Consider the following 19,391-nt stretch of genomic DNA (forward strand, 5'->3'; position numbering starts at 1 on the left):
GATGCCTATCTTGGCCAGGTCTCCCTTGCAAAAGAGATTTTTAATCTCAATGGGTATTACCTGGTTAAATAAAGGATAAATAAAATAAATAAATAAAATAGGATACTTTTCCTCTGCTGTTAGTACAGCCGGTTATAGTGGATGGAAAGATAAGTTGAGCTTAATTTACTTAATTGCAAGTTGAAAAACCCGTTTTAGCTTGCAAAAGATTAAAGTACCCCTTCCAGCAATACATAAAGACCTTACCAAAATCTAATGAACCCCCAAAAAATACATTAATCTATGTGTTAGAGTTGCCCAAACTATATGAAGAGCTAAACTAGTTTGGCAAGACTTAAATTTTGTTTTTCCCAGGCACTCCTTATCCATATTTGTTGAGCTTCAAGTGTTTTGCAGTTTTGTAGAGTTCTTTAAACATACACGAAAAGATTTACAGCTTTGATGAATGATGGTGTTGCACAAATATCAACTCATCTGTATGAAGACAAATTCATTCCACACTTTTTAGATTTTAGCTTTATATAATTTTGAAAAACATGTAGCATTTATCTTCTTTACAATTATGCACTTTTTTTTTTTTTTTTTGGTTTGAAAGGAAGATAAAAATCTGATACAGAGCATGACAAAATGTGATGTTTTTGCTGGATCACATAAAACTGATTGTGCAGTTTGACCAGGATGTAGCCTCCCTCTTTCCCAGTTGGACATCATCTTGGACAGACTTCAGACCCCAGTAACCTTGAATAGGTTGAAGCTGGCATAAAAAATGAATGACATTGAGTTTCTACCCTCTCTCTATAGGCGCTCAGAGGTCGCAGCTCCATTCCATTTTATTCGTCTGCCCCACTGATGCTAAATCCAGTTCTGGATATAATCATTGCCTGAGAGCATGACCTAAAACAAATAATGTATAAAGGTTGCAGGATTAAATTGTTGAGAGATTTTCACCTAAACAATCTCTAAATTGAGTTCAAAATACTCTGAGTGCCACAGAATAAATGAGTTAGCTCATGCACCAATTCTTTGAAAGGCATTTGGATATTGGCATATTCATCATCTGCTAACTTTTTTTTAAAATCATAGTCTCCAGCCAGGACCTTAAATAGCATTTTAATCTTGACCTGTGATAAGGACATTAGCTTAGATTGTTTCAGTTCCTCTCACTTCAAACCTTTTATATGACATTTCCCTCCAAACATTTTCACAGGTGCTTTAAAAACTGAAACATTACAGACTTTTGCTGGCAGTAAAAATCTAAATGCATATCTTTCTTCTTTACCTGTCAGTAGGCGAGTTAGAGCACATGGTACAATTTGTGCTCCTTTAGACAAGGAGCATAAAAAGCAGAAAGAAGTAATGACATTTGGTTCGACATAAGTGAAACCCCTCGCCTATAGGTATAGTGTGACAAAAATGTCCAATTCTTGAAGCAAATATCAAGCTGTCAGGAGGATTAAAAGCTTCATGGACTACATTTTACACTGTGTTTTGAAAGTGCATTCTGTGTATTTTTTATTTTTTTTTTTTGTGAATTTGCTCCTGGACTAATTTTCATTCTCTCTCTCCAATTCAGGTTGTTTACAAAAACAATGATGTAAGGCTCGAGTTGTCCAGACTGGCCAAGCAGGGTGATCCAAAAATGAAAGTCCATGGCATTGTGGCCTTTAAGTGTGAGAATGTAGCCACTCTGGATCCCATTACATTTGAGACACCCGAGTCATATATTATTCTTAACAAATGGAACGCTAAGAAGACAGGATCCATCTCTTTTGACTTCCGCACCACCGAACCCAACGGCCTTCTACTTTTCAGTCATGGCAAGCCAAAGCAGCAACCAAAAGACTCCAAGACACCACAAACTCTTAAAGTTGACTTCTTTGCCATTGAGATGCTGGATGGCCATCTCTACTTGCTATTAGATATGGGCTCAGGAACCACAAAGACCAAGGCAGTCAACAAAAAAGTAAATGATGGTGAATGGTACCATGTGGACTTCCAGCGAGATGGAAGATCAGGTAACTTTCAATTCCTCTTAAATTTGAACACTGTAGTAGTTGAAGGACCTGCAAAGGAGAAGGAAGGAAAGGGGGAAAAAATAACATATGAGCTATCTTATATAATACTGCTGAAATATACAATTTAAGCAAATGGGGGCTCATAGAAAAGAAATATTTTACAGATTTATTCCCAAACTCCCCTTTCTGAGAGAGGGCCTTTTGGCCTCGACTATCGGGGAGGTAATCCTGCTGGGTGTGGTGTGTTAGGAGCGATCGGATATGCTCGGAAAGATGCTAAGATCAGTCCGATTGCAAATGAGTCAACCAAGCATGCCACATTCCATGATAACAGCCTAGACTATTCTTTCTTCATCATGCAGTCCTGCTCTGTTTTAAACCATACCAGAGTCCTGCATGGGTCTAATTTTTCAAACCAGTATCCACTCACACTGTAGAGCTCTGAACAAAGACCTGATACGTTTTACTTGTAATGGGCTCTATGCACAACTCCACTACTTCCTGAACTTAAGGCAGCACTTTTGTTTCCTGTCTTTCATTACTGGATGGAATGATTAACCCAGGTGTGTCTGGCCTTGGTGACTTGTCCGGTAGAAAAAAAACAGGAAACAAAAGAGCTCTATGCATAGTGGAGCTATGCATAGAGCCCATTACCCCGATTTTTAACACCTCTATGGTCCTTTGAGTAACAGAGGGAACTCCAATCCATGATGACTATTCATCACAAAGTGGCGATATATATATATATATATATATATATATATATATATATATATATATATATATATATATATATATATATATATAGCCATCCTTCACATGTTTCTTATAGTACATATTTTATCATTAAGTAGAGGCTCAGTTCTTCTTTACCCAATGAAAATCCCTACTTCTGCATTATCTTTAAATCTTGTGAGTGAAAACAGTAAAATACCTCTGATTGTATAGATTGCACAGAAAACTAATTTTATTATTAAAAATTCGGAAATGTATGGCTTTTGATATTAGTGATGCAACTTCAACTGTCAAGAAGCAGAACAACTTCTGCCCAAAAATTTGTTCTTAAAGGCTCACGCTGCACTTCTCTAGTCCCTGTTGATTTGCTTATTGAGGCAGCAATTTGTTAGTGAGTGTAAAACCAGGGTCCAGCCATGTCATGCTGCAAATTAAATATACCCTTTAACCATGTTTCTCACTCCATCTCAAGAGGTGGAAATTAGATTAAACTATTTCTCTATCCCCCTAAAGCACTATTACATTGCTTTTCTAAACTGAGCTTTTAATCACTCTCAAAATCATTATTATATTCATCTTCCATTTAACATTGACATATATTTTTTGAAAACTAAAAATATATGAAGTTCCAATTTTATACACATCATTTTCATTACAACATAGCTCCTGAGAGGTTTTGTTCATATTAGGAAAGAGAAAACTGCTGCTGACTTTACTAATGACACAAATCTCCAACATTTAATTATGGTGGACCAGACCATGAGAAACAATGTCTTGCTGAATTAGATCGTGTTCATTATCTGGCTAGTACCCTCCTATCATCCACCCACACATACTTATATTCACTTACACTAACACATGCACACACAACCTCTCGTCAAGTTCTCTTTACTCAACAATCTCTCTGTCTACTCTGCCTATGTTACCATGGAAACAGGGGCTGGTCTCTCCCAGGACTAAGGAAATTGCTGCACAGTGCTGAGCTCTTCACTAATGACATTTCAGAGTAACTCTACTATCCTTTTTAAGGCTAAGGTATCAACACTTTGGTACCAGAGTTAAAAAAGGAAATAAAAGATTTATGAATGGCAGTCACTTCCAAGCTAAGCACACAAAAACATTAGCTAAGGTACATATTGATGTAATTATTTAATTTTTTTATATTAGCGATGTAATGGCACTGTTACACCTTGATGATTTAGCCAGCAACATCCCAGAATGCTCTAAAACGCAAAAAAGATTTCTAAAACGTAAATAAGATTACAGTTCCATTATTGGTGTATTTGATTTAAAAATTTTTGGAACCAATTAAATGTTATAGTTTACTTAAAAGGAATTTATTCCAGTATTGTAATGTTACTGCTATCTACTACCGGGCATTACCGTTTATTCTCAAGTGGAAACTCAGTGATATTTGCATGATCAAAAATGCCAGAGCAGAATCACACTAGATCAGAAACAATAGTCAAGCCAGAGTCCGGTCTGGGATTATTTACACTATTTAATGTTGAAAATGATAGTGAATGCACTTTATGTTATGTTGTTTGTAAATATAAACACATGAAAACTCCTTAAGTTTTCCCCAAAACGGAATCCACTTCACTTGCTCTGAAGATGAGGATGTTGTTAAAGAAAAGTGGAAGAGATTACAGAAAATGTTTGTAACATTATAGAATAGGACATGCTGGCAATTAGCACGGTAGGCTTTTGTGTGTTAATGCACTTTGTGGAAGACAGGTTTTACCATTCCACTGAGGACAACCAGAACCTTCTTTTTAAAAGCACTGTTAACAGTACAAGTATTTTCCAGCACTTACTCCTACATTACACTAAAAAGAGACAGCCTTATTATAGTTGAAATCTACTTCATTGATAAAAAGAGTCAAATAGTCTGACAGTATTTCAGAGAGACATACCATGTCCTTTTATGCATTTTTCCATGTCTGTTCATTGGAAATTATGTGTTTCACATATTTTGTTCAATTTTTCATTATTCATAATTTTATTCAATTTCTTTACACAGTATACTGTGAAAAAAAAATAGATTAGCCCTTCATGTTATGGAAAGATCATCTTGATACAAGTCAATCAGGTTTTTAAGAAATTGTCCAATTATCAATTCATCATAAATTGACTGATAAGACCATTTAAATGTAGATTAATTAATTGATTAATTGATTGATCATATTAATGCTACCTCATTTACAACAGAATCTTTAAGACTGCATAATTATCAGAAAAAAAAAACATCTTAGTGTAAAGGCAAGAATAAACTATTTTGCTGTTTGTTGTTTATCTTTTGTTGCTTTCTTTATCATCCTATCAAAATTCCCACCATAGGGATTACAACAACTCTAGAATCATCCTTTGTGCCAAAGTGTAAGCCTAATTTGGAGCTGTATGCCCAGTCCTACCCAAATAGCATTTTCTTTTTAGTCTTTTGCAGAGAATGAATACTTTATTTTTACAGCTTCTTCAGATGTTTCATATTACAGTCAGAGCAATAGTGTAAAACTAAACTTCTTGGCAATTATTCCCAATTCTTTCAAAATTAGACTTTTTGGAGTACTGCCAGCCTAATATGGGTGTAATTAGGTGATAGCTTTACCATTAACCTCACTTAAATTCCATGATTACCAAATTGTGCAGGTGAGGCCACAGATAAAGGATTAAGTATCATGCATCACCATGAATTAGTCAATATTGCCACAACGCAACAAGAGTATCTTGCCACTTTAAAGGTCTAGGTGCTAAAATCAGTAAGATGAGTCCCTCATTTTCAGACAGTAGGCCTCGAGGAACATGTCTGTGTTTGTCCAAGCCAGCTGGACCTTACTAACATGCACACACTTGCATTCATGCTATTTGTGGTTGAGCTGATCTTATTCTACTCAGAGATATAAAGTAATTAAAAGGTGCCCTCTGTATACTGAAATAAGAGTTTTACAATCATTACTAGCAAATGTTTCTTTTCTATAATGGTAATTCGGATAATAATATATTTAAATTTAAAGCAAATTAAAAAAGAGTCAGTCTTAAAGGAAAACTATATTTGTATACGTTATTTCAAAAGTTATAGCTGAGGCCTGTTTATTAGTAAAAAGTAGCTCCCCTGTATTTTTTTTGACACAAAAGTTAAAGAGCAGAACAAAAGCATTATGGCACTACATATAGGGGGTCCCATACTCTTTGATATAAGTCATAATTCTTTCATATATTTTAATCTAGATAAGTATAGCAGAGATTTTTGTTAAAGCTGTAATAGTAGCTATTGTTACTTTATGGAAACATGATTGAAACTAGCTGTCTTTCTTCCTCTGCATACTGTATCTCCATCTTTAAATGTAAGGAAAACTTTAATCTGTAACTAAGGTTAAAAAAAAGAAAATTGCAGGGAACAATATTTAGTTATAAAACATTCATCAAAGTATTTCAGCTACTCTTAATAGTTTTGAAAGCTTGTTTGAGGCTCTATCACAGAACGTAAAAATGAAGTCAACTGCCAGAGCACCTAGACCTACGCCTAGACCAGATACGTGTTGAACTCCAACGTGTAGAAAAGCAAAACCACAAACTTGGACAAGGGCAAAAAACAGATCTTGTTTAAAATTTTACATAAGAGCTTATATAAATACTGGCAGATAAATGATCAAGAAAGCAATGTAGGATGTGATCGTCCAATAAACTTTTGATCACCTGTTCTCACAAGAATAAGACAAAAAAAAAATCTTCCTCTACAGCTCTAAACACATATTGACTCATATCCCTCTATAAGATTGCAGATTTAATGGTTTTTATGTTTGAGAGATTTATCACATGTGCATCTGAAAACTGGGGTGTTAAAGACTTTATATTAATATCTAAACTTTAAATATTAATGGTGCAGCATTAAGGCAGTGTTGTAAATGTATGCTTTTTACGAGAACATTCTGTTCAAAAGCTTTTGTTGTGGTAGAGAAGAGAAACACGGATCCAAAGATTCTACCTAACAGCAGCATAACACAAGTTTAAATGGTGATATATTTTTAAAATATTATATGTCACAGCATTGTGTAAGCTACAAACACAACAGGAGAGAATGCTTATCGGTGCAATATTCTCCCTACAGAATAGTTTCGCTACTCTCTGCCATGTTAAAAGGTTCAAATTTACCGCACTTTGCCAACTTAGCTATCATAAATTCTTTTCAGTAGAAATTAGATCATGAGGAGTGTTCATGTGCCATTTTATTTTGGTGTTTTGTTTTTATCGTAATTATGATACCACATAAAGGCAGCATTATTTATTTATTTTTTTCATGGCACTAGTGGCTTGCTTTTTCAACAGACGGCTGACAGGAAAGGGGATATGAGAGAGGGGCAGAGACATGCAACAAAGTAACACAGGTCGGAGTCAAACCCTGAATAAGTGACTGACAGTAGGCAAAGATTTGGCAGAAGGGCAAAGATTTGTATGCTTACATCGATAGATGACTATTGAGCAAATAAAACTGCAAATAATTAATTGTGAACTTTGGAATTTTAATCTGAAACCTACATTTCCTTGCTCTCATTTGTAACTGGCTAGCTATTCTTTTTGTTGAGTCTTACACTGTAATGCCTCTTTCATAAACCTGGATTTGAAAAGTCCCCTGAAAGCTTAAGCCACTAAGAATATTTTTCCTATAGCTTTTCATCTCCTTATCAGTTTTTGTATTCATACTAACCCAGCACAACACTTACGACAAGACCACGAAAGCCAAACACAATTATCACCTCAGTCCTTAATAAGTAACACTTCCTGCAGCCATGACAATGGTGAATGATCATCCCAGTCTAATCTAGGTCAGTCACTTTTTCCGATGGGAAAATTGCAGATTTTCTTGCTGAAACATTTTTTTACTTTTTGATTTAATATAGGAGCTACAATGGCTTGCTTATAAATTTGAGTTTATTGGCGTATCCCTTTAAAGCCCGATCCAAGAATAAAACAAAACAGAAAATTACTTTTTTTTGTCTCAATTCCTTATTTGGCCTTTTAACAAAATATGTAAAAAGAAAAAAAACAGAAATACATTTTTGATATTAATAATTTATTACTATGTGATAAGTCAAGATTATTTTTTGTGTAGTCTTCTACTGGCTGTTATCAGGTATATCTGATTGTGTACAATAGCATTTTGAGCAAAGTTTGTACTATTAAATTATGCAAAAGGTGTCAGATGCAAAACATTTCAGAAACCGTATGTATTAAATATGATACATTTGGCATTACAGGGTTAAAATGTATTGGGACACTCTTCAGGACAACTACATGATTATTCAACTAAACACACACACACAACTGCTTCAAACAGACATGCAAGAAGTAGAAAATGCTGTCTTCATTCTCATAGCCATCTTACTGGCTTCTTTTCCCACTAAGAATACAATCGCATTTGAGAGACTTGGTCATACTGCCTTAACTGGATTGCAGTAATCCTCTGTCTAACATGTTTTGGGGATGTGTGAGTGGGTCTACTGGATCTCATGCCAAGTTGAGGTGTTCTGCTAATGCAAAAGGTTTGAGAGAAATCTGAGTTGTCATTTGGACCCCCTGTGTAGAGGTTTGATAATAAAGTGATAATAAAGCTTAGGGGCCAGCTCACTGAAAGAGAGGGATAAAGAGATGGAAGGACAGAGATGGAGAAAAATAAATTACGCTACACTAGAAGTTGGAAAAAGGTTTTGTCTAAATTATTTAATCGTTCTCATTCCAACAATAATACAAATATTAATGACAAGCAAAGAGTTAAAGGTCCCATATCATACAAAATTCATTTTTATAAATATTTTGTAACAGTAGTGCTTGTCTTGAAGGCTGTGAATGAGGTAAAAATATAAAAAAATCTCCTCTCTCACTGCTTTGTTCCACCACTTAACATCAAATGCAACTTAGCATCAGGTTCTCAAAATGCAGTTTCAAAATCACGCTTTGAGGCGGCACTCAAGCAGGCACTCACTCCTTGCTCACCGACACCAAACATCCAAAGCTTATGTTATCATGGCTGAGACCACAATTAGGCTACCTTCACACTGTAGGCCTTGATGCTCAATTCTGATTATATTGTGAAATCCATTTTTTTTTGTGTGTTGCTGTTCACATTTCCAAATACATGTGAATTGTACGTGATCTTCTGTTTGAACTGCATTCATACAACCTAAGTGTCCGGCATGCCTAGTAGAGGACGCAATGAAGTCACAAGCAAGCGTGCTCTGTGTTTACGGTAGTAAACATGGATGGTAGTGCTGCAGAACATCTAGCGATCTTTCCCCAACCTAAAAAACTCAATCTTTCCAAGATGGTTAAACATAACTACTACTCTTGCATTATCGTCCACCGTTGTTGTTGTTCTTCTTGCTACTTCCGCATAGCAAAAAGCAGAAGAGTTACCACTGTCGCGTATTATTGACATTCAGGTCGGATAGATTTGAAAAGATCAGATTCATATCTGATTCAGGACCACATAGGCAAGCGGCCTGGGTCACATTGGAAGAAATCGGATCTGTGTTGTTCAGACTGCCATGAAAAGATCCAATCCATTTATATATTGGTAAAAAAATCAGATTTGGGTCTCTTCAGGCTGTGGTGTGAACATAGCCTTAGATCACTTGCCGTCTTTAGCTCAGGTGGTTGTGATGATATTGTGTGCTTTGCCAAATCCATAGTTGCTAAAGTACTTTAATGTTATTCCCAAACTATATTGCTAGCAGTTTACCAACTATGGTTTTAGTAAACATTCCCTGTTTAAAGCCTTTTTAGACGCAATGGACAAAGCTTTTTTCGTTAACTGACTAAAAAGATTATGTTATAAACCTATGCATTCAAAAATTTGTTGTATGATGGTTAGAGTTAGATTTGTCTGTTTTTCTGGTGGGATAAAATCATTTATATTATTGTTGTTAAAGGTATAGTGTAGGATGTTCTTTTCAGGCATGAATCATCAAAATAAGTGGTCCTCCTAATTAATAACTATTCTTCTGATATGTTTACATAAGGCCGCCCTGCGTACTCGTCCCCATTTCCACTACTATTTTACAGTAGCTAACCTCATGTTTTACAGAAAACACACAGAGGATTCTAAATTGTAAATGTTTTGGACAAAGTTGAACTTACAGTTCTGCACACCTTATTATTCTTACACAAAATGTCAATAGCAATGGTTTTGTTAGTTTGCTGCTGAAGAGAAAACATCTAGAAGTTGAAGTGCAAATTAATACAACTAGCACTGATCATGGAGAAGAACATCTATTTTTCCCATCAAATCGGGCAGCTGAGCTCATTCTTTAAATGTATATTGGAGGATGTCCTTCTTCTGGTTGGATCACTGAAGTAAGTGGTCCTCCTAATTTTCAACCATTCTAGTGATGTTTTTGTAAGGCCGTCCTTTGTGGTCATCCCCATTTTCACTTACCGGTGGTGAGTCTGACATAGTGGAAAAATTGCAAATCTTTCTTTTGTGCATGTGCATTTCAAAGTAGAGAGTGCGGGTCTTTTCAAAAATTTGCAAAAGTCCTACACTATACCTTTAACAACATCAATTAAGATAAATTAGTGTTTTTCTGGTCAAACTGCTCCTGTTGTTAGGTGTTGTTATTTATAAGCTTTAACTGATAGGCTGTCTTTAGCAGCCTATCAGTTAAAGTGCCCTTTTCTTCTATATTATTCCCCTCTCCTAGCCTCCATCATTCCATAATCTCACTGGTTGCCTTTAAGAGAACAGGAAAGCTAAAACAGTTTGATCAAAAGAAGGTTGAATGTGGAGTTTTTTGGTGCATCCTTTCATGCCTAATGTCAGAGGATTTTTTAAAGTTAATTGTAAAATGTAACATAACAGGAAACCTTTCAAATCAAGATTTCATTTCATGTATCAGTTTTTGTAATTAGTTAGTGTTTACCTGATACATGCAAGCTAGTATGCTGTGTTGTTTTACTGCATAGGTTTGGCAGCTTTCCCAATGGTTTTTAATTTTTTATTTTTTTTTTGGTTTCCTTTTCATTTTTTTATTTTTTTATTTTACAATGACCAAATATATTTAATGAGCTAACAAAAAGAATTGGATGATTAGAAAGTATAAGGAAGATAATCACTTGTTTTGGGGAATGATTTTTTTTATTCACTCTCTTTATGGTATTCTCGGTTGATGGGAAGGTGGATGGTGATAGATAGTAGGAAACGTAAAACTAATAATGGCTGCAAAAGACTAGAAACTGAGGCAGAATATTTTTTTGCAGCAGGACAACACATTTAAACGTACAGCATTATAAAAATTGTTAAGATTAGGAGTTTTCAGTCTGGAAGGGCCAGTGTCCTACATGTTTCATGTTGAGCCAATACTAACACACCTAAATATAACTGTTTACTTTTTAGAAGAACCAGGTAAAAAGCTAGATTAATTAAGCTGTTTGAATCAGCTTTGTTAGATCAAGGGCACTGCAAATTCTCCATTCACACAAACTTCTTCATCCGTATATCTTCCATTTAGTCGCAAATTGAATTCGTTCTAGTCAGTGCAGTAATTCTAACTGGCTTGATGGACAGCTCCCATCAATCATCTGTCAGCAATGTGGAAATCAGATCTGGTACTTTTCAGAATAAGAGGTCATGTATGGATAGATCCAAGGTGCATGGCACATTTTTTAGATGAAGATTGAATGTTATATGTGTGAATCCATTATTAAACCTGCATGGTAGCAGCAGGAGTTTGACATGGGTCACCTGGTTTAGATAAAAGCATCTCTTTGAATGGTCCAGTCAAAGTTTTCAGCTAATACAAGATTACATTTACAAGCCATTTTACTTTAATTAATGTTTCTCATAAAGTTCTTAAACATCACCCATCACCATTTGATCCCCATGAATGTTTTTGAAGACAAGTATATGTCATGTATCTCTTTTGTTTGCAAATGTCATAAGCATTGTCTGTCCATCAGTCTTTATATGTGTTTTGTTTCCCATAGTCTAAAGCTGACATTGGCTCATCTCCCCAAAGGATTGTAGTGTGGCTTCAGACATAACATAGTTGGATTGTGTTTACACAATTCCTGGCAGGACTTTGAAAAGTGAGCAGAGCAGTCCAAATCTAGGGCCTCTGTAAGGATGTCATTGGTTTTCTACTTGACTCAGTTGAGAGTCGTATCAGTTCAAACTCGCATACTCTGGGTTTACAATTTCTTCACTAGCTGCCTGTGAGTTGAAGTGACTGAATAAGACGTCCAGCTTGTGTAATTGTTTCCTGATTTTCGTAAGGCATTGATGATGACTCTTGCAGAATTTACTTTGCAAATGTATTATTCAAAAAGTCATTATCGAACACTCTTTCTATTGCTATAGGGTGAGATGTCAAAATTGAAAGTATAGACACTTTTTTCACAATTTATCCTGATCATACCGATGTTCATTCTTCAACTAGGCACCTGTTCTAGTCTGGGAAAAGTTTTCTCACTAATGAGTTTGATGTAGTGAGCTCGTTAGTTGTAACCTGAAGGGAGCTGTTCTGGCTGCATGACGGGTGGTCCATGCCAAGTGTGCAGAGCTTAGAAGTCTCAACAGCTGGTGCTGGAGAGAGCAGGGGCAGTGGGTGACGACGGGAAAGTACTTGGAACAGATGCCTGGGGCCAAGACCCTAAGAAGAGAGCTGAAACATGTTACTGTGCACCAGGTTAATCATTGTGCACCAAGTATTTAGCTGTCTCTCATGCACTTTTCCAAGTAGGCTGACTCACCTTGAGCATGCATAATCACAATTATTAGCATGTATTATATTTATACTCAAAGAGTATATTTTTGTTGAGTAAAATCTAGTATGTTACAATACGAAAGAGCAAAGAAAATCATGTGTATTAATTTTACAGCTATTTGTTATTTAAATATTCACAGATGCTAACAATAAAAATGTGGAGAACAACTTTGAATGACTTTAAAAATAAATATTATTTCATCACTTTTTATTGAAAACTGAAGTTTGGCTCACGGCTTGTTTTCAAACAAAAGCAGTTTGATCTGAAAACTCACCTAAAGCTATGCTCCTATCAGACACTGGGACTTCAGAGTCTTCCCCTTTAGCCTAAAGCAGCCTGCCAAAAGCTCTTACATATCTGCAAAGGCATACCTCTGCTACTCAAAATGTAAGCATCATTCAGCATCATTTGCCTGCTTTTTTTCACCACCATGGCTGATCCTCAGCATCACAGAGTATGGATTATTCGATGTGGTTGTGTGCAGACAAGGCAGCCACCATTAATTAAAGTCCACAATGGGCCCTGTGCTGAGAGTGACAGATCTATATACAAATTAATCACTTGGTCTGCGTTTCACAGTAAGGCCCTCCTTTTCTGAAGTTTTACAGTCTAGTCATGTAGGCTGTTGTTTACGGTGCTCCAGATCGAGAATTAAACCTGAATGAGAGTGATAAATCATAGCAGAGAAACACACAAACTCCCACTGCCCGTTTATGTGTTAGGAAGGCACAGACAGGGTGAAAAAACTTCAGTCTGCAGTCCGTTAATCAAGCTCAAAAAGATGGTTACATGGCCTTTTTTTGGGTGTGTGTGGATAGCGTGGTGGTAGAGGACGTCTGATGATAAAGAGAGCAATGATTTTTCTTTTCCTTACTTTTCCTTTTTATGACCACTGCTTTATAGATAAAGAAGATTTATTAGGGGAAATCCAAGGAAAATGGAGAGGATACTCTCAGGGATCTCAGATTAGATTTCTAATTGACTATCCGCCTGTGATTAATAAGTCTTATCAACAGTCATCCGTCATTCTAAATGAAGAAAATCCTTACTCTGTTCAGATGTATAACCCTAATTAGGCTAATTTCTTCATTAAACTGGATTAGAACTGACATTTATTGCAAGTTGGTATTTCACCAAACATAGTCTGTCTTTTGCCACCAAAAACAATAACAACTTTTATAATCTGGTATGCAGGGTCACCTAACAAGTTATACTCACCCCACTGCATCTTTTTACTGCTTTCGTTTTAGGTACAATCTCCATCAATACCCTTCGTACTGCTTACACAGCCCCTGGAGAAAGTGAGATCTTGGACTTGGATGACAATCTGTATCTTGGGGGTCTGCCAGAAAACAAGATGGGCCTCGTGTTCCCCACTGAGGTGTGGACAGCTCTGCTCAACTATGGCTATGTGGGCTGTATCCGAGATTTATTTATAGATGGACAGAGTAAAGATGTGCGGCGCCTTGCAGAGGTCCAGAAGGCTGCCGGGGTCAAACCCTCATGCTCTAAAGAGCCTCCTAAACAGTGCTTGAGCAACCCCTGCCAAAATAATGGTGTCTGCAGGGAGGGATGGAACCGCTACGTCTGTGACTGCTCTGGAACTGGATACTTGGGACGCTCCTGTGAAAGAGGTAGGATTTTGTTTTTTTGTCTATTCCTCACAACCTTTATAACTTTGAGATGAGCTTGTCTGAGGCTTCATCATTCTGCATCCAAAGAATGCATGCTTGTATATAAAAAATACATATAAATATATGTATTTGCAAGACATAATAACACAAGCTGATATTTGTTTACGAAAGTTATATGTTTTTCTTAAAGATTTGTTTCCAGATACAGTACGCAGCAACATTTTTCATGTGAGACGTGGCTTTGAGTTTCACCTCAGAAGTGTTAGTTTTGAAAAGTCGTTACCTCATCTCAGCTGATTGGTCAGTTACAAATGTGATGGTTTGGCTGTTGAAGTTGCATGCTACTGAGGTGTAAGTCTTCATGGAATAATTAACTATACAGATTAAGTCTTGTGCTAGATTTGTGCTGCTCAGGTATGCATCACATTAATATTTTGTAAAACCAAGGCAAAATCTTCATTTAGATTTTTTTTTTAATCAAGTTGTCATAGAGAGTGCTATCAGAGTTGCAGTATTCATACATAGTAAATAAATAACTTGTGTAAAAAGAGAATTATTATAAGAATAATTTAAGCATAATTTTATATATAATCTGTTTTACACATATACTGTATTCTCATTTACAGATTTACAGATTTATCCACATTTTGTTTAACAAAGTGGAAACATGTATTCACAACTGAACATTCAGATTTACAAGCATACAATATATGATTGGATTTTGTACTTGTACAAATAAAACAATACACAGAAACACACTTTTAGGCAATGCTGCCAACTTTGCGGCTTTGTCATTATAGTTAGCAACTTTTTAGACCCCCACAGCGACAATTATTTTTTTAAGTGACTAACAACATATCCAGTGTTGTCGGTGATTGATGAAAGCACTTTAAAGCACTGATCTCTGAGTAATCTGGTGCACTAAAAGTGATCCCACCCTAGAAGAATAATATTATTAAAAACTAGGAGTTCATATTTAGTTTTAAATGCATTTAGATTATTTTTAATGATATTTCCCTCTGCTATGGTTGGATAAAAGCATTACCAAATAAGCAGATGAGGTGATGACATAATATAGCGACTTCTAGTGACTTTTAGGCCAGCCAATAGTGGCTTTCCTTGTCTAAGAGTTGCCAACAGTGCTATTAGGTAGACCTGTTTTGTTCGTTGGTACCACAAGCAGCAACTCATCCTACTGTTATTACGTGACATCAGTTTAGTACATTTAGGGATTTTGATGTGCAAAAGCAGAAACTGTGAAATAGGAAGTGTATTTTTGCTGGTCTGAGTTTTTCAGAAAATACTGATCAACAAAAATGTTTTCATGTACAACCACCTTTCAGGTTGTCCAAAAATAAGAATGTGTGAGGAAACGTCACACTACTTTAAAGAACACTTATTAGTGATAATAGGATGGAAATACTGTACTGTACTGTAATAGCTCAGTTTACCATTTGCTGAAATCAATGCTTGTAGAATAATATATATGTGGGAACGACAATGAACCCTGAAGCAGATGGGCTAGAATAGCCAAAGACTATGTTAGGTACCAGTCCACAAAACTCAAATTGGCAAACTGGTTTTGTTAATATGGGAATAAGTTAACTGTAAACTTGTGGCCTTCACAGTTGTCAGATCACATTACAATAAAGAAAACTTGGGATTTTCTGGAAAGATAGATTTTCATCTATAATGCATGGCCAGCCAAACGTCTGTAACTAACATGATCTACTGACTGAAAATTATCAAGGAATGTGCCACAAACAATCAAGGCATCTTTAAAGGTAAAAAATGGCTGTTAGTTGTATATAAACAGAACATATATGACTCATTATTGAAAGGGATAATGTTTCAAACTGACATCAAGTTTAGATCTTATACAGCAAACATAATCAGCCAAGGAGAGAAACAAAATAAATTTCCAAAAGAATGAGTCAGAAATGTGAGGTTTATTCTGGACCATGTTAGTGAAGGAACAGTAAGTGGCACCATCCACACCAGCCCCTGCACATGCATATCAAGCCATTCATTTAAAACCATCAGAATGAATAGTCTCCCCCAGAGAAGAGAAATAAGAGAACAGATTCATACAAATAAATATTAGACTCCCACCTGTTTGCTAAAGCAAAGTTACCCCTTACCCAAAGCAGAGAATTTGATTTGAGCTTTTCAAGCCATTAAAAACTTCTTCTAAAACACCACCCTTTTTTTCTTATTAATTTGTTCTCACTTTTAAGTGTCCGTTCCCCCTGATATTCCAGTAAAATCTTACACATATAACAAAGATAGTATACTAACGCTTAGGCCTCTTTAGACTGCCTGATGCTCAGGCTTAAAAAAAAGGCAGTTTCCTCTAATATGACTTATCCTGAAAGTTACAGATTTAAAATAAACCTAAATATTTTTACAATATTCTCATTTACCCATCAGCCTTTTTTTGTTGTTTGTTTTTGTTTTTCTCTATTTTTTTAAGAGTCTTAGAACCTGTAGATTCTTCAGCTAAATACTTAGAATAAGTAGTCTAAAGGTATTTAGTATTGCCAAATCATCAAATCTAGTTAAAAAAAAATAAATGTACTATTAACCTCAGAATTGGGCAATGTAATCTTTCTCTTAGAAAAGTGTTGTTGGTTGTGCTTGTTCTAACCTTTTTTTACATATCTGTTTCTCTTGTAGCTGAAAGGTATTATGTGTCAAATAAGTTGATTAAAAAAGGACAACTTTTTAATTTTTTATTTTAGGCACATTTTACCTATAAGCCTGATGTTTTTACTAGATAAAATGCTTTGACTTCGATCTGAATATTGAAAAAAGACTGGCTTTGAAACAGAAGCTGCTGAAATTTCCACTGTTGTGACCTTCTGTCATCCCTCTCAACACTTGAAAGTCTTTTGACGTCTCTGCTTGTCTGTCCAACTTTCATTCTTTGGCTGTCTGTGTTCTTTTGTGTAAGACCAGCATTAGTTAGAGTGTGAGTGGGAGCAGTGGGACGGATGGGCCCTGGCGAGCTGCCAGCTGTTTTGATGGCTCCAGATTGCCTCTGCACTGGTAGGATGAAGCAGGCACCAGCAGGCTGAGGAGCTGTCAGAAAAATTATCCTAGCCCTCACTTAGCCATGCGTGGTGTACCACCCGGTGGCAAAATACAGATACTGCATATGGAAAAGGAAGACAACAGCTAGGATTGGAAGGAACAGAAGGTGGAGTTTCAGACAAGAAGCATGGAGCTATTCGTCCTATTTTGAGAGACTTTAATTAAGCGGACAAAGCAATTTTCTTACATGCATCCCAAACGCCTTCCCCTTCCTCTTGTTCCTGCAGTTGCTAATTAGCCCAAATATTAGTCTTGCAGTGCAAGGGTAAATCAGACTCCCAGATGGTGTAGTAGGTGGATTGCTGCACATGCACATGTTCTGTAATGAGATCTATGATATGCTGGATCACTTCACTGACAGTATTCATGCTTTTTCACAGTCTGACTGACTGAGTGTTCCGATGAACATTTACATACACCTACCTCCTATATTTAAATATAGATGATGATCAATAAAGAAGGTTACACAAGTGTGCTCACAATAGGCTATGTACAAGACATTAAATCTGTCAACATTTGCTCATGTGAGCTCACTCTTTGCATTGTGCTTTAACATGTTCAATAAAGGATTAATTCTGAAAATACAGCACGTTTACATCCTAGTCAAGCCTTAAAAATATGTTTAGTTTGGAGTTTCCTTTAAATTACTATAAAAAAAATAATAATGAAATATAAATAAAACTCACGAAAGGAAAAATGCCGGCAACAGGAAAAATAACAGTGATGTCAGCACAGTTGTTTCTTTTACAGGTCATAAATTCATTTGGTCCAAAGCAAAAACTTTTTTGTTATTTCACTATTGCATTATTTATCCTAACTAGATGTGTAGCTGAGTCTTAGCAATCTGTCACACTGAATATATATAATGTTATTGTTTTAACAGCTACACATGTTTTACTATTCACCATACCCAGGCCAGCTGACAACATTGGCTGGGCCTGGTAAAGAATATTAGCCAATTGGCCCCCACAGTCTAAAAATATAATTTTTTTTTAACAATCTTCTCTTGAAGCAAGGAAAATATGTAATAGTTATTTAAATAAAAATAAATAAATAAATAAAATTAGAATGATTAATTTTTTAGGATAGAAAAATATTTATGTAATGCGCATGCATCACAAGTGACATTGAATATGTTGCAGTTAATTAACATGCCCAGTCGCAAGTAATTCCATTAATAAACTTCTGCTTGTGTGACATGTTTACATGTGAGTAAATAATGTCAACATTTTTATTTCTTTTTTAAGGACTTGAGGCTGTACAGCAGGATTGTCTATTTATTCAGCTCCACTGCAGCACCTCCCTGATCTTATTGGTTGATCATATGTAAAAATTGGGAGAAAACATGGTGCAAAAAAACGCATTGATATGGTCAGTTTGATGCAGAGACTGTGACATGATTTAGAGTTTCTTTTTTTTTTTTCAACATTCAGCTGTCTGGTGGTGGTGGGGAAGAAGCTGTTTTGGAATCTTCTGGACCTGCATTGAATGCTGCAAAGGCTCTTCCCACAGGGCAGCAAAGAGAACAGTCCATGGTGGGGGTGTTAGGGGTCATACAGTGCTGGAATGAAATGTCTTTTATGGAGGGAAGAGGAGCCCCGATGATCTTCTCTGCAGTTCTCACCACTCTGCTCACCTTCTTCCAGTCTGCAGCACTGCAGCCCCCACACCATATAGTGAGACAGCTGGTCAGAACGCTAACTATGGTGCTTCTGTAGAGGATCGTGAGGATGGATGGGGGCAAGTGGGCTCTCCTCATCCTCCGCAAGAAGTACATGCACTTCTGTGCCCTTTTGACCAGTGAGGTGGTGTTAAAAGTGAAGGTGAGGTTGTCTGTGATGTGCACCCCAAGGAATTTAGTGCTGCTCACCACCTCTACAGCTGAGCTGTTGATGAGCAGTGGAGCATGGTTAGTCTGATTTTTACCGAAGTCAACAATGATTTCCTTCGTTTTCTCCACATTGAAGATCAGGCAGTTATCTATGCACCAGTCCACCAGCTGCTCCACCTCCTCTCTGTAGTCCTGGTCGTTGTCGTCTCTGATGAGGCCCACCTACGTAGTTTAGTCTGAGAACTTCACAATGTGATTGGTGGTGAACGTGTAGACAATGCAGACAGTTTAACCAGGGTGAACAGCAGGGGGCTCAGGACGCAA

General features: G+C 36.4%; 1 protein-coding gene across 20 annotated transcripts in view; it reads left to right on the forward strand.

Annotated features, from left to right (window-relative positions):
* Window positions 1-19,391, forward strand: part of nrxn1 (neurexin 1) — a 321,828-nt gene that overhangs the window by 115,725 nt on the left and 186,712 nt on the right. For all 20 annotated transcript variants that reach the window (XM_015382002.1, XM_015382006.1, XM_015382016.1 and 17 more), the window contains 2 exons: window positions 1,574-2,015; window positions 13,760-14,143. In XM_015382002.1, the coding sequence (XP_015237488.1) occupies window positions 1,574-2,015; window positions 13,760-14,143 (826 nt within the window). The remainder of the gene's footprint in view (window positions 1-1,573; window positions 2,016-13,759; window positions 14,144-19,391) is intronic.

This window comes from Cyprinodon variegatus, unplaced genomic scaffold, assembly GCF_000732505.1.
Source record: "Cyprinodon variegatus isolate N-32 unplaced genomic scaffold, C_variegatus-1.0 Scaffold246, whole genome shotgun sequence".
NCBI lineage: Eukaryota > Metazoa > Chordata > Actinopteri > Cyprinodontiformes > Cyprinodontidae > Cyprinodon > Cyprinodon variegatus.